This window comes from Pygocentrus nattereri, chromosome 2 (genome assembly GCF_015220715.1).
Source record: "Pygocentrus nattereri isolate fPygNat1 chromosome 2, fPygNat1.pri, whole genome shotgun sequence".
Taxonomy (NCBI): domain Eukaryota; kingdom Metazoa; phylum Chordata; class Actinopteri; order Characiformes; family Serrasalmidae; genus Pygocentrus; species Pygocentrus nattereri.
The window spans coordinates 21135929-21158676 of NC_051212.1; the positions used below are offsets into that span (position 1 = coordinate 21135929).

A 22748-nucleotide genomic window follows, 5' to 3' on the forward strand; every position below is an offset into this window, starting at 1 on the left:
ATTTTTTTCAGTGTTTAGTGTGTCCTCCCTTTGTCTTTCGTACAGCTCCCATTCTTTTTGTGATTCAAAAAAACCTGCAGGATATTTTCCCACATCTCTAAAGTTCAGTCTTAGAATCTAGTTGGTTTTTGTGCTTCTTATCATTCTGAACAGTAAGGAATCCTAAACACATTCAGTGACGTGGAGGTCTGGGCTCTGGGGTGGTCAGTCCATTGTTTGTTGTTTGTTGCCTTTTCTCACGGCTTCTTAACAGCTACACATCCTTTCATTCATCCTTTTGCTTCTTGACATCCTACTCTTCCTAGCATTGAGGTGTCTTCTCACAGTAGGAATTAGACAGGAACACCTGTATAATTTACAGATCTGAAGCAAAAATGGAGCTTGATTTTCTCCTCTCTCTCAGACAAAAAACATTTCTATACGTCATTTAAACTCTTTTTGAACTCTTTTTGGAGACACCTTTTTCATTTATTTTCTTTGACAAATGGATTAGCTTATCTCTAATCTCCTCAGAAATATCTCCTAAAAATTACAACTTGTGCTTTTTGGCCATTTTGACTGGAGGTTAAAGAAATAAGGAGTGGTCTCTGGCATATTTTATCTGTCATATTTTAGTATTAGATTTGTTTTAGGTATTTCACTCTCCATCATAAAAATGGTTCAGTGTTCCAGTCGTTTGTGCTGTCTGATGTTGGGGTATACAGGTATGTCCAGGATTACTAAAGTCCTCTGTAAGAAACAAAGAAAGTTGTATAAAATTAAGGCACAAAGGAAGCCATTGAAGGATGAACCATATAATAAAACACATGCTTGAAAAAATCACAAAATCTGCGAAGTACATCTCTAAAAACATTTGTGGGTATAGGACAATTTATTATTCATTGGAGATTTAAAAAGTGGAACTAAGATAGATATAACACAAGACACAAACATTTTATGATCATTAGAAATGATAATAATGGCCAAATAATACAATAAAACAGAAAACGACAATGGGACAATCTTTAGCGTTATGCTCTTGCTATGCTGTTTTCTTATTAGTGGTGGTGTCACAGGTGGTATACATTAGCAGCTTCTGTGTCTGGATAATCCACCTATTTTGACAATATAAATGAAGATGAAAGCACTACAAGTACTGCAGAAATCATCAGAAACATGTCTGCTCTTGCACACAAGAAACGCTTCTAGAGTGATTGGCTGAGCATCCAAAAAACATGGCCAAGGCAGTCAAGGAGTGTTTCAGGACTGCAGGCTGGGAGGATGTGAACTGATGAGGTCAAATGGCCAGGTTATTATCACATATATTAAATTTTACCTACTGAAGTCACACACTCTTTTCACAGTCAACCAAAAGTAGTTTTCAGGTTCAGTTTATAAAAGTGACCAAACAACTAATATAGTAGTTCAGTGTGGTGACAAATGAGACATGTCTGCAATTAATGTAATAAACTTCGTTCAGCAGCTCTGGTCTGAGTTGAAGTGCACAAACCAGACCATGTGTAGAAAGGTGCACTCCTTCGTTATAACTTCTCAAGCCTTATACATTCCAAGAGAAAGCTTAAATACTAAACTCTTGCAGTGTTTGTGCCGGGTGATGAACATTTTACTGGTTCTGACCACAGCGTTATGCATGTGTTTTCTTATATGTTTGCATGTAATAAGAAGTTTGATGCTGCTTTATTTCAGTCAGTTCATACAAATAATCGCCATGTGGGATAGACATAGATAAGTAAATAAATGCCCAAAACTTACGTTGATCGTATATATGATTTTGTAATGTAAAGCTTTTCAATTCCAACCATGCAGTTCATTTGCATTGCACTACATTTAGCTAGAAAACCTACTCCAGGCATTAAGCTCTGTCCAACAGGGGCAGGAGTGAGGGGCATTCCAATTCAACAGTCATTTATGGCCTCCACCCCATGTATCAGTCTCACAAGCACAGTAACAAAAGCAGCTAGTTCAAATGTATTAAGAGGGGTCGTCAAAAAGTGAACATGGTCGTTTAAAATGAATTTATATGAATAAAACCATGCAAACATCGTAGATGGACCTCAGGGGAAATATAAAATAAAAGAATATTTTATAATATGGACCCCTTAAATAGAAGCAAGTCGTCTTTGTTCACAGGCCCGCCCACTAGGAGGCGCCCTTTCTGTCTGCGTGGGGAAGGAGGGGGGATTTGCTGTGGTGAGTGTAATTCAAACCCAAATCCCCGTTCAGGCCCGGGGAGGGCGACGCTGAAAGCTCGACAAACAGCAGTGTGCTGAGACGCTCCGTCTGCAGGAATATGTTTTAAATGGCTTTCCTCATGGCTCCTTTCGGTGCAGTGTGGACGCCAATGTGACGGTAAGACGTCGTTTTTCTCTTGTGTTTCAGACTCATCTTCCCCGCGCTGCCCGGGGCTGTAACGCCGAAGTGGCCTTTGTATTGGAAATTAAACATTTTCAGCCTGAAAATGCATTTCAGGGCCTGGAATGGCTTCATTGTTCGTAATATGAGCTGCAGTTTGATTTCCATTCGCTGTGAGCTTGTAAGGACAGTGAGCTCGAATGGGGCTTTCTGCGATGGAAAACGAAACGTGGCTGAACGTTTGGTTTTCCAACAAATCTGCCCTCATAATAACCATCGCCAAAAGCCCAAGGAGATGCACTCCATGAACTGACTGAATTTGAATTCATCTGTATTAATGCTTCATCTTAACCATATACCGGGCCTGAAATAGAAAAGGTCTGTGCCAGATGAAACCCAGTGAAGTGCTGAAATGTGAGAGGAATTTGTGTCTAGTGACCAACAAAGACGAAGAAGATGAGTCTTCATGGCTTTAGTTATTTAAAGTACACCCAGCGAATAGCCATCTATGAGCATATGAAAGTACTTATTATCATGTAATTGTTAGCTAATAGGAGGTCATTAGAGGGTTTGGGGGCGGTCGGATAGGGGCTGGTATTTAAAAAAAAACTTTAATTATGACCAGATCTCTGGTTTAGTTCTTCTTCAGCTTCACTGTTTGAGCTCACTGGGTTTTGGTCACTATACTAAACTGGATCTCTCACCAAAGGAACTGTTGGACCTGGGCTGTTTGTGGGGATAATTGAATAATCATCACAGAAGTTGAAAAGTATGAAAACATCATTGAGCCTGTTTTATTTCACCAGGTTTAAAGTGGAGGATCACGTTGTGACAGAGGATGTGATTCCCAAACACCTCAGGAGAATGACCGCCGCGAGAAGCCGACTCTTTTGGATGTAAGTAAAGGCAGGCTTCTGACAACTGGCCATTGGGAGATCCAGCTCAGCGCCCAGTTCTGGCAAACATGCACATGGGTCACCCTCTCCACGGGTGAACGGAGGAACAAAGGTCCGACCTGGAACCAGCAGAGATCCAGCGCGAGCATTAACACGGACATTCGGCAGCAGCCATGTCACTCTCTGTAAGTGTATATGTGCATGTGTGTGTTTGAAGGACGTTAATGATGTGCTGATCTGACATGTAAGCTTTGGTATTTAACATTCACGAAGCTTAAATCCACTGCTGTCCAAACCAATAATTTTTAATCCCTTTGGGAGAATGGAGGAGGAGCGATAGAGGCTCAGCTTGTCCCAGAGTAGTTAGTCCCCTAGGGAGAGAGAGAGAGAGAGAGGGAAAATGAGAGAGGTTCAGGCTGAGCGGATGACAAAAGGGCCTAAACTGAGGGACAGATGTGGAACCCCTCCCCCGCTCATTTCTCCCATGATCATCTGTTCTCTCTCCCTCTCTCATTTGCTTATTTACTCTATTGTGTTGTGCTGAAGGACAGCCAGTAACCTCTCACTTGCTGTATTGCTCATGCATATAGGCTAGTATGCTAAGAGTTAAAAGGCAGTAATAGCAACAGAATGAGAAAATGCATCTCTTACAGTGTCTGTGCACTCAGTAAAATAAACAAACAACTTAGCCCTCCAACCTCCACACAGTTCTTTTAAATTAGTGCACAAATGGGACTGCATTTGTATCATTAGCAGCCTAAATGCTGCAATAGAGTGTCACTTCAGCCCACCTGTGCAGCACACACACCTCAACGATTTGACAGCAGATAGTTAGTGTCAGTTCACTGAGCGGACACAAGCCATTTGGTGGAAGTCAAAGTCAGTCGATTAGCTAGGGGTTCAAACCAGGCCGGCCTCAGCTCGAGCTACAGTGTTTAAAATGGCAACTCGTTTTATTAAACAAAATCTAAGAATAACAAAATATGATTTACATCACATCTTCAAAACAGGATCATTTTTAAACAGCATATCTTGTTACTGAAAAGAGTGAACATGAAAATACTGGATTGTCATAAAGTGTTTCCTCAAGTACACATGCACAGGTGTTGCTTCTTGGGCTAAACCCGTTTTACATTAACATACATTGAGAAAAAAAAACACTAGGAATGTACAGTGACATCATATCTGTATCAGTAGATGGTTACTTTATAAAATGATCAGCATCAGATAGATGCTTACATTTGATCATTTTTCATTTGCAAGCAAAAATTTTGTGATGCATTTATTGCACTCCTGAAAAGCAGAATGTTTAGGGAACACTGTGCTAAATACACGCCTTTCATTCATTTTACTGTAAAAAATGTTGTTTAAACTTAAATGTTTTAATAAAATAATATTAATGATGTAATAATGCCTTAAACATTGATTGAAATTAGACTTTAAATAATATGTTTACAGAGCCTAAAATACAATTTGGATAGGATTAGTTTGACATAGGTAAGTGGGGTAATGCCGCTTTGCGACAGAGTGTTTGTAATGTTTATAACCAGTTTGTACGGGACAAGAAAGTTAGTATAAATGACAGAGATGCGACTGGCTATTCGATTCACACCCTGCGTTTACTCTAGAAAAGAGTAGAAAACGTGACAAAACATTTAATTGACCAGTTATTCCATTTACCCTAACAATCTTTTTTTACTGCCTCAAGTGCACTGTGTCATTTGCATTGTCAGTAGCTTGGAAATTTACACAGCCACATAAAATCACACTTTTTTTTAAAAGTTACACTTGAGGTAGGACAGTACATATCAGCTTAACAGATCACACAATAAATGCTTCTTCAAGTGCCTCCATACTTAAGAAACTCCTTTTCCACAGGATATGATAGTGTTTTTATGGACATGTCAACTAGCACAGATTAGTTAACGTAGCCTGAGATTAATTCAAGAGCAAGTTTTATGGAAGATGCAAGGTGCTGGAATTGTTACTGGCATGGGAGCATGCAGTCCATAAAAATTACTGACATTTCAGACGGGAATACAATTACTGGGAAACACTAATAAAAATTATATTATCCCACTCCTCTATGTGAACTAATCCTTTCTGAGTTTCACTATGTTATCTTACTATTAATTACTATGTTCAGGTAACTCAAAATTATATGTCAGCCCAGATAAAATAGAATGTTTTCTTTTTCTTTTTGATTAAACACCAAATTAGAGCTATATCCACTTGGTTACTACATTTTATGTTTTTGTCTCAACTTTTGTAGATTTACAGACGCATCCCTTGTTTTTTCCTTTTCATATAAAGTCACATATTTGGAGATGAAAAATAACTGATCCCGGCAGCGTCAAGACTTTTGTCAGTAAGATTTTGCCGGGTTCTCTGTCAGTTCTGTTTGTTAAGCAAACCAGAAAACAAGGTCATTTTTTATCTAATGCATGCTTGTTTGCACAATATGCTGAACTCAGGAGAAACTGACATACACTGTAATGTCAGTGTGTCCTTTGCTGTCTGAATAATAGGTTTTATGTTTGGCTGTCGTCTTGACAGTAGAATATGTGGAAGTTTAACTGAAGGAGTTGAATCTCTGTTATGAGCGCTGAAAGCAGTCAGCTGGAAGCTTGGCTGAATTGATTTAAGCGTTTTAAATTCGAGTGCATTGGATTTAAGCCTCACCAAATTGAGTTATCAGTGGCACTTTCCAGCATGAGCTTTTTAAACTCTGGATATTTTTTATTAAGTAGTTGTGATGTGTGTAGTTTAGTCTTAAATTTAACTGTTTATCACTTCTTTTTAAATTTCCCATTAACTTAAGTTTGAAGTTTTATAATTTATTTTGTTTTTTTATTTTTAAACAACAGAAAATGTTGGTTTTTAGTTTGATAAACAATATCATATATATATATATATATATATATATATATATATATATATATATACATACACACACTGTGATATCACAAATTTGAATAAAAATGTCTTATCAAACTAAAAACCAACATTTTCTGTTGTTATGTAATTGTTTCCCCCAAATGGAACCATTTCTTATTTTTGTACATTTGTCTTCTTCTGTTGAACGGTGGTTTATTATTCTGGAATGACCCTTAATTTTATTAATAGAAACACTTTCAGTAATCAAAGTAAATCTAACATATTTTATTGTGCAAAATAGTAAAAATAAAACTCAAAAACATATAGATGAGCCCATGTTAATATTGCTTTTTAGCACTAGCCATGCAGGCAAACATTATGCTAAATGTTTTTTGCACCTTAATTTCTGGGCTGAAGTTGGCTTCTTATTCATCAACTTTTTGTTTGAATTGTCATTCCTCCTTAATGGAGTAGCATTTACTTTCTCATACCTGTACAAGTGCCTGAGTGTCACTGTTGCACCATGTAAGGTGGAAGGGAAAATTGGAATAAGAATCCAACTTCAGTTTTGAGGAATTTCACAAATCATTTATCTTATATATGCGCCCTGTACGTTTGTGCTTCCAACCACTGCTGGACACTGCTGGAATTAGAAAAATATTACAGTCATTGCTATCAGTATCAGCTGGTTCATGGCTTGTTGCACACGCAAAGCTAAAGAATGTTGCGCTGTCTGAACTTATTTATGGCATATTAGTATAACGGTTATTACAAAACTCAAGAATTTCAGCTGCCCACTACAGCCTATGAAATTGCATTTTATCAGTACTACCCAGCATAAACTGTGGTTTATCAGTGCGTAGTTTAATCCTTCCTCTCTGTCTGTGTCTGTCTTCATCATGACTTCATCTGTCCTTCTTTTACTGTAGCTGTAGCTTCTCTTACTTTAAACTGAAACTAAAGCCTATTCAATTCTCTCTCTCTATGCCTCCCATTTCTTTCTCTATCTCAGACAGTGCTAGCGAAGGCGCTGTTTGACAATGCGGCAGAGAGTCCAGAGGAGCTGGCGTTCCGCAAAGGCGACATACTGATGGTTCTGGAGCAGGAGCAGGATGGGGGACCTGGTTGGTGGCTCTGTTCCCTCCATGGCCGCCAAGGCATTGCCCCAGCCAACCGATTACGCCTGCTCCAAACCGCCCCCGCTCCAGCTCCTGTCCAGCCAGGCACTGACACCCGACGGACTCCTAGTGTGGACTCAGTTTATCTCTCTCCTGGCCAGCAAGCCCGTGCAAATGGCATGTCCACAGAAGATGCAGATGGGGTGTACCTGTCGCCACCGAGTCTGGGGGAAGGGGTGTACCAGAGTCCAGGAGGGGCATCAGGACCAGCCAGGCAGGGGGAGCTCCGCCAAGCTGAAGGCAGGCGCCCCCGCTCTCACTCTAGCTCTGGTCCCAGGCCAAGGCCTGACTGGGGGGAGATTGGGGTGGAGGGGCGGCCTCGCTCCCCCTCTCTCAGAGGACGGCTCGGTGAGACTGGGTCAGTTTACCAAACCCCTGCTTCACCCGCATCACTAGCAACACAATATAGATCTCAGGGTGCTTTAGTGTCAGAGTCAGTGTACCTCTCTCCCAGTGCTGTGAGTAGACCTCCAGGGGAAGCAGCAGGAGAGGTTGCCTATTTAACCCCAAGGGAGTCGGGGGCCGCGGGGCATTCGGACAACTGCTATCTGGTCCCTCGGCCCACCATGGCAGCTTTACCCAACGAGGATTTGTATCAAACTCCGACGAGTGGGGCTCCGGCGGCAGGACAGTGTGCTTCAGCGCCTGTTGCCAGGCTTCAAGATGGAGCTGCAACCAGCCAGCCCAAAGCAGGTCAGGAAGCCCCGGGGATGTACCAAACCCCAACCCCGCCAGGGGGAGCCATGTCAAGGACTCCGCAAACGGAGCGCAAACTACCTTCAGGGTCTACAGTGGTATCGCCCGCCTCAGGACAAAATCTAAAGCAGACACCCCCTGCGGTGAGAAACCAGGGTCCCTCTGCCACACCACCCGCGGGTCGTGGGAAGCTATCCCAGGCTGCAATGTGGGGGTCCCCTCTTCTTGTTCGTGCAGGAAAAGCCGGGGTGCCAGGATCTCCAAACTTTGGCCGGAAGCCCCCTCCACCAGCACCACCGGTTAGAGGCGTAACCAGGAAGGATGTACCTCAGTCTGCAGCAGTGTCTGCCATGAAACCTGTTCTCCAGGCAGGCCCTGCACTCCTGCTGCCCAATAAAGAGGAAGAACAAAGACAAAGAAGTAAAGATGGAGTGAAACAGGAGGAAGAGAAGAAAAAGACCACAGAGGTGACAAAGAAAGGAGAAAGCAAACAGTGTGTGACTTCTGATGATGGAAAACTTGTTGATCAGGTATGAACAAAGATACTAATAGCTGTGCTGTTTGAATTTTAATAACTAGAGATGATTTTCCACATAAAATGTTGAATCTCAGATATTTTTGGGGGCAAAATAATGACTCTGATCCAATCCTGTTAAAATCTGTCCTGATATATCACACTCACACTGTGTGATGTGTGTAGCTGTGTATTTCTTCCCATGGGTTAACATTATACATACAGCCTATGATATCTGAGTGTTATATGTAATGTTGACAATGGTAAAATAGTGCTAAATCCAAAATCCACTTTTGTGGATGTATGTTTTCACCAGGAATATGTTTCAAATATACGTTTTGACTCAGGACGTTACAGAGAATAGATAATCAAACCACTTTGAATGACTTTGTTTGCATCTCCAGCAGAATTATGTAGAGATGTTTAAAACTTGCTGGGATTCCCTGTTAAATGAAGCATCAGCCGATATTCAAGGTTTTTATATGGGTGTCAGTATTGGAAAAAAAAATATGGCATCATGCCATGGTATCAAGTTTAATAGAACACACTGTAGATTAACTTTGCAGTTGTTTATGCCGAGAGTGAATAATAACGGCCTGTGCCATTACCTGTTGGCTAGATTTTGGTTTTAAATAAAACCTTTAGTACATTGTAAAGAAGCTGAGCACATTTAACAATACAGAGAGATTGGAAAAAAATGATAGATATGAGTAAAATGGAGATTAGGTGACTAATTCTCTGCATTGTTTGTTGGTTTCCTGTGTTTTCATGAATGACAGACAATGGGGGTATTTCACAATGCAGAGTATTTCAGTGCAACTTGAAAACTGTTGGGCTTGACTTTGCTTTTTTATTGAGCTGAGTGAAAAATCCTACTTTATCAGAGACTTGATACAATGAAGCAACATGTATAAGCCATTCAGTTTTACTTTGTAAAGGGGTTTAGTCACAGACAGAAACAGGAGTACCATGCAGCCTGGCTTTGGTCCAGCTCCCCATAAGCTCAGGGTGTGAACTCTTCAGGCAACATTTGGTTAGGTCTATGCCTGTTTGTCTATGGACTCAATTAATATTTGTGCAGTTGCTGCTAAAAAAATATAGGCAGTGTCGTTAATATGATCATAAAATGGTTTTGAGTGTCAATGAAATTTGCATTAATTTCTGTTAGGGGTGTAGCACAAAATTTGATTTGATTTAATAGTAGCTGAAAATGTGTCTTTTAGTCATTTATTAAGTAATTTATTTAGTCATTTATATCCATAGTTTACTTACTGGCACACTAGGGCTGTAATGATGCATGTACTCTCAGTGAGCACTTTCTACACTCATTGCCCATTTTATCTGCTCCAGTTACCCTATAGGTGTACTTTGTAATTCTACAATTACAGCCTGTAGTCGATGTGTTTCTATGCATTATTTTTTTATCCCAACATCAGTGGTCAGGACCCATAGTGCCAAGTGCTCAGTTGGTGTATTTTCAAGTTCTGTATGTTTTTCAGTTTTGAGGTCAAGTTTGGTGTTTTATAACTGTAACTCTAAAAAGCTCTGCAGACCCCTGGCTGTATTCTCCATGCATTAGTGCAGCTCAGGTAAATTAAAGTTTTCCAACAGATATTTTTCAGTGCCAGCCACTCTGACCTCTAACAAAAAAATGTAAAAATTCATGGCCCTCAGAATATATTATTGAGCTTTTAAAAGCCCAGTCATTTGAGCAAGAATGTGTTCTTAGAGTAAGCTCCTCTTCCCTGCTCACTTTACTCTAGTAGGATGCACAGAGATGCCTTGCTGACAACAATTTCCAAAGGTGATACATAAGAGGGTGTAGTGGAGATAAATTTGCATATTCAAATAGTTATACCCTTCATTTCTGTGTTTAAGGATGTTGGTTCACCTAGTGGCCAGTCTTTTCTGATTACAGGACATTAAGGCCAAAAATTCCCAGACTTATTACATCCTAAGGGTTATTACTCAGTAATTACAAGGAAAATGACACAAACTGGCTGAATTATTCTTAAATGGCCAAGACCATGCATTTTTATTGTATTATGCTTTTCCCTGAGGTTTCCAAAACAGTCACAAATAATTTTTACATGAACAGTTTCCAATATCTCTTTATCCCTTTTTTGTTGCAGTGCCTTTAAGACTTAAGATTTATGTAAATGTCCCCTGCTCTGATTAGCTGCCCTATCTTGTATCTCATTCTGAAAGTAGCCTGTGCTGAAACTCTCCTTATGTGTTCCATAATTCCAGTGTGAATTGGTGGAGCTAAACTATTAACAGACAGATGTATGTGTGTTGGGTTTTATTACATCACATCACATGATATATACTGGGGACTGAATGGTATGTTTTCAGACCTTAACAGAATACATCAAACTAATATTTATAAAAAATCAAGTTTCTGTGAAATGGGCCGTTTAAGTTATAGAAGTGATGAATTGAAGCATGGGCATTTAAGGAGTTAAAATTATACTAAATGAAATATGTCTCTTCACCAGGTGTATGATACTCCACCCACCAACAGATGGCAGCACCCAGTCCCTGCGGTATCTGTGGAGGAGGATGACAGCATTTATAACACCCCCCGCACCGTCCCCTTACTCACTGACCAGCGATCAGAGGTGCAAGAACAGGAACATGACACTGTCTCCATGTAGCCCCTTCTAAACTTATCAGCTCCACTCATCCCTCCTTCACTCGGTCTCTCCTCCTCTTCTGCATTCATCGCACCATCTGTTTACAATTCCATACAATTTTTGTCTCTCTCTTTCTTGGTCTCTCTCTCTCACTCCCTCTCTCATTCCTTCATTTTAGGGCCACACCTGTTTTTCACTGCTGTGAGCTAATCCCATCTGTCTGTCGCCCTTCCCTCGTTCAGCTGGTCACACCCGTCTGTCTCTGGAGGACTGGGTGGCCTGACTCTCTCTCTCTCTCTCTCTCTCTCTCTCTCTCCCACACACAACTTCTGCCTCTCATCTGTTTTCTATTAATCATTACTGTTACCTCAGATATGTTTTTGGGATTGCCCCTCCCTGCCCATCAACATCAGTCGTATAATTAATTCTATATATATGTAATTACTGGTTACAAAATGTTAATAACATATACATAATACATAGTTAATACAGAGTTTCTACTTCCTTTCTTTAATAACATGGTGTAAAGTGCAGTCTGCTTCCCTGTGCTCTCGTTTTAGATCAGCATTAGGCCACAAGGGCCTTCCACAAGCAGCAAGGTCACTGGAGGCATGCGTCATTACAAGGCATGCACGCAAAAGCGATGAATAGGTTCCAAAGCACTAAGGTTCCAAAGGGCTCTCTGTTAAGGAAGCACAAAAGCAAAGGAAAAGAGCACAGTTTAACCTTTATGCACAGTTCCCCACTGTAGAAAGACAGAGCCAATTGAGCTCTAACACAATGGCTTTTAAAGCAGAGCTATTGTTTAACTGCACAGTGGATGACAACTGCAGGGGTTGTTAAAAGAGCAATTATCAGGTCCTTTTGAATAACAAACTTTCTCTTTTCCTCTTCCACTGCCGCCTTGTTTTAGATTTATGATGTTCCCACCCTTGGTCTGAATCCAGCCTGCAATGTCCCAGCAAGCGCTGAAGCGGAAGATGATGTTTACAGCATTCCAAGTCTTCCAGGTCTGCCATTGGAATCTGGTGAGATGCCCGGATCTGTGGTGGTGGACGCAGGAGGAAAGTCTGAAGTTTACTCCATCCCTAGTCCAGGAAAACCAGACTTAGCACCTGAGGATGTCTCCGAAGTTGATGGTGGCATCTATGACATGCCTGCTCTCACTCTGGATGTCCCGATCCGCCGCCTGTCTGTTTCCAGCACCGGCTCTGGTGACTTCCAGTGGAAAGGTTCCCTCTCAATTCTCGTCCAATCAGCACTGAGCTCTGCCTCAGTCACCACCACATCTTCCAGGGACCTAGCCTCCTCGTTGGCTGAGATACTTTCCATGTGGAAGGCGGGTCAAGTTGGGGATATCCCGCCTCCTCTTCAGCAGATCTGGTCTAGGCTCGCAGACCTTCTCCCCGCCCTCTCTGTGTGTGGCTCCGCCCCTCCAGCCGACAGCCTGCTTTCTATGGTTCGCCGAGCTCTAGAGGACTCTGCCTCCCTCTTGCAGACTCAGACTAGGCCCCGCCTCCCTTCGCAGGAGTCTCTGTCGCGGAGGCCGCTTCCTGCCCTGCCAGTGGCTGAGGTCAAACCTATGGCGGGAGGGATGGGCTCACGTAAGGGCAGCTGGATCCAGGAGCGCCCGCTGCCCCCTCCTCCACCTGCAGCTTTCCCCTTGCCCCCAGCACCCACCTCTCTGCCACCTTCCATACAGACAACCGAGGATGAGGAGCAAGGGAACGAGTATGCAGGGATCGGACTAACCCCTGCACCCCCTCCTTCATACCCTGCAGGAGACAGCGTGGGATACGTCAAACTGCAGGTTAGATACCTGAGCTTACAGGGTCATTCAAACCAAAGAGCAAATTATCTGGCAAACAACCAAAAGTTAGTTTGATCATGAAAACCATTTCTTTTTGTCAACAAACTGCCTTGTAAATATCTACAAAAAACAGATGGTTTGTCCTGCTGCCTGGTGCACTGTGCACACTGCCACTTGGTATATACAGTAATATGCAACATTTTGAACACCCTTGGTCAAATTACATGTTACATTTGTTTTATTATTTAATTAAATGAGTTAACACATCCTCTACAGCGAACACGCCTAAACATGCCATTTATGTTTTTTTCACCAATATGTTAAATTCAGCAAATAAACAGTAACTGTGCATTAAAATGTGCAGAAGTGTGTTTTCTGTAGAGGACACTTTAACTTATTTTCATGTAGAAGTCAACAAACAATGTCATTTGACCAGGGGCACAACTTTTCCATGTGACTGTAGCTTTTCTGTGTGACTGTAGCTGCAGCTTTTTTATCTGCATTTTTTTTATCTGTCTTTATTAGAGTGCTGTAAAGGATGGCTCATGTAGGTCGCACTACAGTATATCAGAGGGTCTAGTGTAAAAGCACGAAAGCCACTGCTGCTCTGACAGTTTAAAATAGTGACTCACAGTGTTTTATTTCTGACAGTAGGAACTTGGTCTGGTTGGTTTTGCTTCTGTGTGGTCTACCTGCAGCTGACACAGTGCACAAAACTACTGTCACTGGTGAAAGGGCTTAAACACATCAAAAACAAAGTTGCAAGCTGATGTCTTTCACTTAAAAATGTCTACTGAAAATGAACAAAATGTACTTAACACATTTTATTCATCTAATTAGTCTTAATACAAAGCCCTTATTCCTGACTGTATGTCAGTAAGATTTATGCTGGCATGAGAAATGTGCAGAAATGCAAGTTAAGACACCTGTGCTCCATCTGTCACCCTCCTCATGCAGCTTCCTCTTAAAATATTTCTCAATACTTATCTATTAGCTAATGTAATGCTTGCTGGTTACTTTCCCACTGTGTCTTGCACTCTCCCTCACCTTCCCCAACCCTGAGCTGCACTAACATAAGGGTCCAATTGCAAAGTGCACTGCATATTTTTTTTTTCAAAATGAATTAATAAAACAAAATGCTAACCTATTTTTTAAATGGGCAAAATCTACCTGGACACGCTGGTCCTAATCTGTGTGTAGGTAACACTACATATAATGTATTGTGAAATGTCCAAGCTCAGACTTGGCAGATTTTTGTCCAAAACACAAAATCAGCAATTGGCCAATTTATTGTTTTTATTTTGGCAGATCTGCATTTTAATTTTCCGATGTAAAGAATGTGAGGCAGGTGAGTTTACCTGTATTTGAAAGCAGCTGCTGCTACACCATAATTATGCATGATTTATTTTGCTAAACAGCCAGTTGCCTCATGCTTTTAATCTAGCACTTTATTTGGTCTGTGTAATTTACATAGGCAACTGATTTAAAATTCCAGTTTGGCATTCATAAAATAAAAATAGTATTTTATTTAAGATAATAGAAAGTAACTGCGACCCTATCTGGATTAAGCGATTAACGACAAAGATGATGATGATGATGATAATAGAAAGTACTAGAAATGTGCTAGTGTGTCTTCATATAGCTCACACAGTGTAAGTTTAAAAAGTCTTAAAATTTGCCAAAAATCATTCATTGACATCAGAATCAAAATTGAATATATAAATTGATGATTGGTGCATCCCTAATATATATCTCTATCTGTCTGCCTCAATGAAACTACTACCCCTGACTCTTCCTAACTGTGTCTGTCTTGAACTGGTTCACTGATATCTACCCTTTATTTACAATACAGGTTGTTGTAAATTTGCTTACCTCATCCTTTTGTAATTAAGTTTGGGCTGTGTGGGCTGATTGAGTTCTGGTTGTGTGTCCTAATTTAGGGAAAGCCAGAGCCATCTCCAGATTCACAGATAGAGAATGGCACATCACATGTCATCCCCACAAGCGATGCCAGAGTGAGCACCAACATACACATGCAAACAAATGCACATAGACACGTAAAACTGTGAATATTTTAGTGTTTTCAGAAGCCTGTAGCCTGTAAGCAATTTACACACTCTGCCTTTTTTCTCTACAGATTCAAGAGCACACTGAAACATAAAGTTCACCATTGTACTTTGCCACTAAAGACAAAAAACAGTAATTAGTTGTTTTATCACTCTCTTCTTTCCACCAGTTGAGTCCATCTCCTCCAATCCAAGGCTCTCTGTCTCTAGAGGATTCAGAACTTCTCTCATTCTATTCATCCCAAAGCCTGGCTCACCTCTCCTGTCTGGGCGATGCCATTGACACACTGTTCACCAGCGTTCAGGAGAACCAGCCGCCACGGGTCTTTGTTTCCAAGGGGAAGAGTCTAATTGTGACTGCACACAAGCTGGTTTTTATTGGCGATACGCTTGCCCGTCTCCTCAGCTCCTCCGACCTTAGGGCAAAGGTAAGCCCACTCTTAGACTTTTTTTGTACAGGTATCATTAGGGGTGTAAATCGCTCACCTCGCAAGGAATTCAGTTCAGTTATTAATGATGATATCTCTGGTTTCATCACAATTCATTTGGTGCAGATTTACTAGTGAAATTCACTTAGATATTTATAAAAAAGTTATTTATAAAGTTATTTGTAAAAAAATTAATTGGCCCTATTAGCACACATACTCTTTTATACATACTCTTTCACAAATACTCATTTACATTGTTTTAATGCTATCTACCTGGAAATAAACTGTAATTAAACAGGGTGTAATTGTAAGAAGTCAAGAGTCAAAATCCTGATAAAATTGACACTTGTATGTATGAGACCCAGTACAATACTTGGGAGGTTACAGCAGGGCTAATATGTGAACAGGTACAATATATTATAGAGAAATATGATGCCGTGTAGTTATATCCAGCAAAACTGAATGTAGAATTTTTAAAGTAGATACATCACAAGCATGTATGGGTGTCCAATCTTATCTCCAAAGGGCAGGTGTGGCTGCAAGTTCTAAAAAACTGTACTGGACATGATTAGTTGTTTGAAAGCTGAGCAATTGATTAAATAAGTGGAATCGGGTGTGCTCCTGCTCGTTTACAATGAAAACTCCAGCCACATGGTCCTTTGTGGATATGGTTGGACAGTAGCGGCAAAATTTAAATTTATGCAAAACTAAATTGAGGAAAAATATACATACTGATTTTTGCTGCTAAAAGTCAGAGAAAGATGCTTTATGATAAGCTGGGCTCATTTGCTTCATATACCAAACCTGAAGTATGAAACCTAGATGTTGTCTTACATTCTGAGCTCTGTTTTATCCCGCATGGAAACACAGTCACTAAAGTAGTTGTTAATTTAAGAAATATCACTAAGGTTCTGTCTTTTCTGTCTCAGTTTAAAGTAGAGAAACCTGTTTGTGCATTTGTTACAAGCAGAACTAATTACTGCAATGCTCTTTTACTGGGCTTTCTAAGACAACATTCCTTCGCTGCAGCATAGATCCTAAGAAAAGTAAAAAAGAGAGCTCATATGACACCTGTTTTCAAAGAACTAGAATTGGAATAGATTTTAAAGTACTGTAACTTGTAGTGTTTAAGGCACTAAATGTCTTGTAGTGTTTAAGGCACCTCACAGAATGTCTGTTTGTACCTTTTATTAGGTAGTCAAGCTCGGTAGTCAGTTTTTTTTATTTCTTTAATTTAGCATGTAATTAAATTTCTGCATTTCTTTTGATATGTCATTTGCCTTATATGATTTATTACTTAATGCTTATGGCAAAAAAAAAAAAGTTTACTGATAAGCTTCATCACCTGTCTGTAAACCACTTTATACTGCCACCGCTATGAAAAGTACTCCAGAAACAAAGTGGCTGTTCGTGCTGCGAATGTCAGCTCCTGTTTGTCAGGATTTTCATGACATGTATGAGCGTGCGCACCTGTTTGTGTGTGCTGTATGTGTGACTGACGCACAGCCTGAACATTACCTCTAAAATGTCCTGATGATGTCCTTCGTTTTTGGGTGTGAGAGGGACTTAAAGGTGCAGTGTGTACGATTTAGGGAGATATATTAACAAAAATGAAATATAGTATATAAAATCATTTCATTAGTGTATTATCACCTGTAACTACAATTTCTGTGTTTTCAATAGCTTAGAATGAGCCCTTCATATGTACATTGTGTTTTACACCTCTGCATGTCACAACACCAGGGCCCGTATTCACAAAGCTTCTCAGAATAGGACTGCTGATCTCGGATTAGATTCCTCTTTTTTTTCTATGACTTAACTGACAGGAATAGAGGTTTCAGAAAATCCAAGTTTCTGAAGACTAAGAAGAGACTTGCAAGTGAACTCCATTACCAAAACTTGCCTGTGGTTTGCAGTTTGCACACAGCATGTTTTTATCCTTTTTCAACACAGCAGTCATTGCAAAGAGACAAACAGTCAATCTGTGATGAAAGTGTGTGTATGTGTGTGTGAACAAGTCAACAAAAATGAAGCTAGCAACACAGTTGTGCTGTTAAGTCTGTCCACATACAACCTTAACTCACACACACAATTCACTGTCTGTTTCTCCAGGTCACCACCTCTAGTGGACGTCTCTGTCAGGCCCTGAAGGCTGTTGTTGTTGCAACCAAAGGCGCTGCTCAGAATTACCCATCAGTTCCAGCCACGCAGGAAATGGTGGACCGAGTGGCTGACCTTTCCCAGCAAGCTGCTGGTTTCTCTGGGCTCCTTCAGCGACTAGCAGAAATATCTTGATATCTTCTATTATTTTTTTATTTTTTTCCCCTTTGGTTACAAAGTTTCATGATAGAATGCCTTATTTGTGGGTGTTTGTATTTTTATTACATTTCTTTATTGATTGTATTCAAAGAGGTATTCTGATTGATTATACCGGTAACACAGTGATTCGATGGTGATGATTGCCTCGAGATGGTGAATTTGTGGTTGTGTATGTGTGTGTGCATGAGTATGGGTGCCAGTTTCTAAGTGTTTCGTTTGTTATTGAATTGTTTGTTGTTTTCTGGGTGCCTAGCACACTGTTGTGCATCTTAATAACTTATTGATGGGTGTTTGGTTTGGTGTGAGGAATGTTTGCTGCACATTTTGTATTGGCTTTCATTTGTATTCGGTTGATTTAGAACAATGTTGAGTTTATGGTTGATGGTCGCGCACACGGCACAATAATATGTGGTTAGGTCAGGGGCTGTTTTTCTCTCTTTCACATGTACAAAATAAATAGGCTACTCAGTGGTTGTGTTTATTTAGGTACAGCATTATACAGATGGTGTGAATTGTCACATGAAACAGGTTAAGGTCTATTCACACCAAGCTGAACAATAACTGCACTGTTGCCTCAGCAAGTTTTAAATGGGGATATTTAACCAAATAATTGTGGTGAACAGGCAGTTTGGCACAAGCCTCATCTGAAAAAAATGTCCTTGTCCTCTTGATGGTAAAAAGGATTGGAACTTAATTTATGTAAAATAAATGTATTTAAATCACAATTGCAGAATTGGTCAGAAAATTTGTAGTTATTCGGTAGGTAAGTAAGATTTTTTGGACGAAAGTGCAATTTTTGACGTAGTGGAACTTTCACACCATGGTTTTGTAGTTTTGTTTATTAACACTTTGAGAACTTTGAAAAAGACACAAACAAGGATATTTCAAGTAGTAGCAATGATGAATTTTGTATTTTTACTTTAAGCACTGCAACTCAAAGGCACACAAACCAAGTACAATCATTTTACAAAAAAAGAAAAACTACCCGTTTTACGCTTAGATAAACAAAAATATAAATAGTTACTATGTTTTACTAATTGACCATCATTCTCAACCTCTCAGCTACTATCTGCTATGTATTTTATGTAACCCCCACTTTTTATAATTAGCTAGCATGCTTGTTACAAGCAAGATAATTTGTTCTGCTGCCATTTGTTTGGACTGCAACCATGACAGCGGAGCTCTAATTGGTCAGCCTGATGTGAACACTGAACGCAGAAAATGGAGGCAGCTCTGATTAAAAACTTCACTCTGGGTTGCAGTCGGACTCGACCTGAATTAAAATGCAGTTTTCAAGACGTGTTTTTTTTCCCCTTTGGTAAAAATTGTGTCTTGGTGTGAATAGGCCTTTAGGCTGCCACAGTTCATGCCTTAAAATAAAGAAAACAAATCATAAGACATTTTCAGTCCGTACAGTGACATATTTTGAATGAAACATGCTATAATGGAGGAGCTTTGAGCTAGCAGAACATCTAGCTTGATAATAGGTGAGTGTGTAGGAGCAAGAGGTAAAACATCATATTGTTGGTTAATATTTTCTCTGTCTGCTGGTGCATGTGACATAATTAAAATTCTGTTTTAGAGACAGAAATTTGAGACAGAAATTTGGATTAACATAAAAACAAGAATTTCATTTTTTAAATGGTATGGTATGATGTTTCGTGCTTAATGTGACCAGGGACCTAATAGTGATTTCAGACTGGCTTTCAATGTCATGAAGAGAAAAGCACAAGTGCTTATTCATCCAATCTTATCCAGGCTTGGTCGGAATGTATATACAGGTGGAGAGGCAAGAAGGAACTCATGCGTGATTCAATACAAAGATAGGAAGCGCAGTTGATAGAGGGATTTTTGTAATCCGTTGGATTCTGTCCTTTCCCACGACAGTGACTGAATCAGAAACCTGTTCAGCCAGTCCTCTTGCTCTCTGTTTTCTCCCAGCCTCTCTCCTTCTCTATCTCACCCCTGGTTCCGAAATTCTTTGCTTCTCTTCATTTGCCCGCATTTCTTCTCTTAGGCTGCAGTTCTGCATGTAAAGACAGAAGCATGCTCATTGTGAATGAACTTCAGGGAAACAACTATTAGTCATATTAACATCATTAACATAAAAGTGAAGTAACTGTTAGTTAAATCACAATACAAAAAAGGAGAAGCAAATATAGGCTACTGCAAGCATCAAACCTGTTACCTGTGCTCATAGATGTATGTTATGCCTTTAACTGGAATACAGCAATATATATATCAGCCAATTTGTATGTGAAATATCATGTATAAAAATGTGCTTAGAGTGGCTTTGAAGTTTCGCAAGTGTGTGTATTGCTTACATGTCACCAGTTTAAGGATTACATATCTTTCTGTGGTACATCCACAGGTCTGGGCATAAACCTGTTACCTCTCTGTGTAGCAGTCAGGCTGATAGAGCCGTCATGGTTGTACAGCTCTCCCCCATGGCCCAACATCAGGCACAATACCAGGAAACCTTAATTCCTTACTTTGTCTTCCATTTCTTTTTTTGAACCATCTTATCTTTGTCTTCTAGATTCACCCTTCTCAGCAATGTGATGAAAGAATCCTCTGTATTGTTCTTGCTGCCGTGCTAGTGTTATCTGTAACCTCATGCACTGACATGTTGGTCGGTCTGCTAGTGTTAACATAGATAGGCTGAAGTTTTGAATTCTCAAATTGCTTCAGCTGTAGCTGATTGGTTTTTCCTCATACCGCTTTCAGTACTGTCTCAGACCGCCACTAAGTGGATCATATCAGTATTACTGCACAACCCAGCATTACAGTTGGGAGGATTCTCAGCCCTGCAGACTCTCTCATTCCGGCTGGAACTGCCTATCTTACTAAAGCATAAAGACTCATATCATCTTCTCCTGAGTGACCTTCTCTTTAAAAGGATTTTTAGTCAATCAAAAAAGCTCAAATACATTTGAGTTTATTGTAATGCTTAGATTAGATGGCCTTATAGAAAACATCATAATCATATTTATTGTTTGTTGTTTTATGCAATTGTATGCATGGCTTTAAGTTGATCAAATACATATATATGCACATATTACCAGGGATGTTTTCCTGCAACAAATTTTCATTCATATTTCAAAAAGAAAAAAAAATTGCTTTAAAAATGTGGAATTTTGTTGTCTTTTTTGTACTAGAATGTATTTTTGACACTCATTCTTGTGCTTATTTTACTCTTTATTGGGTTTCGTTTGACACCTGGTATGTAATGGGTAAGTTCATGGACATTTGATATGTAGCTAGGCTTTCTCTGGTGCTTGTCATAAAACCATTTTTTCCAAATACAGTTTTGTTACAACGCAGTTTTCAGGAATTTGTCTTTTTATTACCCCTACTGTGATTTTGTGTATGCTAACATTTTTGAATGTCCCATATTCTATGTTGTTTTTGTATTTTGTGGTTTTCCCTGGGGTCTCATTATGATTATGAGAGTTTATGTACCAAAAAGAGTCATAACTCATTTTTACATTACCATTTTCCAGCATCTCTTCATTCCTTAGAATTTAACAGGCTGTTTTTGGTTACTGTGCCAGTAATATTCATAGAGTTCTATGCAAAGGTTTAAACACCCCTGGTCAAATTACATGTTTTGTTGCTTTTCAAAGTGAAAACAGGTAAACACATGTAATATGTTTCAGTGCACATTGTCTATCAGTTTGCTGTGTGTGCATTATAATGTGAGGAAGTGTGTTCTCTGTAGATGTATAATTTATTTTCACAAAATCAACAAAACATGCTCAAACTTTTGCATGCAAATGTAATGTGTCTCTGTTCTGATTGTGCCTCATTCAAAAACCAGTCGAGGTTGAAATGCTTCTTAGCAGGGTGCTTACACCTGGCATTAACATGTGTTTTGTTCCCAAAAACACTTTGGCTAGAATCCATTTACACTTTTTACTAAAATGTGTTCCCAGTGTGACCAGCCTGGGAAAGATCCTTAGAGACCACTCATTGATAAATGCCTCCGATGGTATCTGGCCAGAAGTGAATCAGTTATCAGTCTGATCCATAGTAGAGTCTACACTTGAATTTAAACTACTGTCAAGAAATCAATTTATCTCAGCCCATACTTTAATGGAAACCTTAATATGCTTCACTCTTTTTTGTCAAACACAAAGGACGTCTTTAAACCTGGTTTAGAGTCTAAAAACCTGAATTACTTGAAGACCTCCTCAAACAGGTTTGGCTGAGTCAGTAGCTCTTAATTAACAGCACGGTTTTCTCGGGACTCTTGACAGACTATAAAACATATATGAGTGTATATGAGTGAGTATGTGAGTGGATCTGTATGGTCCATTTTAAAAATGTACATTTAAACTTAAACCGTTGAACAATAGTTGAGAAATGTGTAACAGAATATTGTCTCAGTCTGTATTTTATTCATTTTTTTTAAATAGTTGCATTAATACACGTACTGTGTTTATTCTAAACCGTGTTAAAACTAATGACTAATGAACAGGGAACTTGCTGATCTTTCAAGATTTCTGCATAATCAATTATTTAGATGTAAACAAAGTGGGAGTGTTTTGATGTGAAAAGCTCCATTCTGGAGAAACTTTGTTGGGCGAGAATTTTTGACAGCGGTGGTGAAAATGATTTAACTTAATAGTGATAGTGATATAATTTAATGACTTGTTGCCTCTTATAGTCAACTTACAGATAGTTGTCACAAAAATGGTTATGAGTACGCAAATAGTCTACCTTATACCCGAGTCACTGATTCTCTTATCTAAGGTGCTCTCATCATTTTTGAATTGTAAATAAAATAGCTATATTTGCATTATAAACCCCTGGTTCCTGTCACCCATCATTTATTAATTTATGTCATTTTAAAGAAATCAGAGTACACGTTTTTCTACAATGCCTATATTCACAACAACCCACTCATAATAACTTTGTTTGGATAATTTAGAAATTATGGAGGAATTTTGAAAAATAGGTGGAAGTCCCCTTTA

At 39.6% G+C, this 22748-nt stretch overlaps 1 protein-coding gene across 2 annotated transcripts; it reads left to right on the forward strand.

Moving 5' to 3' along the window:
- Positions 1-2206: 2206 nt before the first annotated feature.
- efs (embryonal Fyn-associated substrate) lies at positions 2207-21095 on the forward strand. 2 transcript variants are annotated; one of them, XM_017718730.2, is made up of 8 exons: positions 2207-2349; positions 3159-3433; positions 7138-8529; positions 11012-11134; positions 12063-12959; positions 14900-14974; positions 15196-15453; positions 17566-21095. In XM_017718730.2, the coding sequence occupies exons 2-8, from the start codon at positions 3422-3424 to the stop codon at positions 17746-17748; spliced, it is 2940 nt and encodes a 979-aa protein (XP_017574219.1). In that variant the 5' UTR covers positions 2207-2349; positions 3159-3421; the 3' UTR covers positions 17749-21095. The 2 variants fall into 2 exon arrangements, with proteins under 2 accessions (XP_017574219.1, XP_037389262.1); XM_037533365.1 differs by lacking the exon at positions 14900-14974.
- The last annotated feature ends 1653 nt before the right edge of the window (positions 21096-22748 follow it).

Coding starts and splice junctions, on each gene's coding strand:
- efs (XM_017718730.2), top strand. Junction 8,530..11,011: donor ATGGAAAACTTGTTGATCAG/GTATGAACAAAG, acceptor TCTCTTCACCAG/GTGTATGATACTCCACCCAC. Junction 14,975..15,195: donor TCCCCACAAGCGATGCCAGA/GTGAGCACCAAC, acceptor TCTTTCCACCAG/TTGAGTCCATCTCCTCCAAT.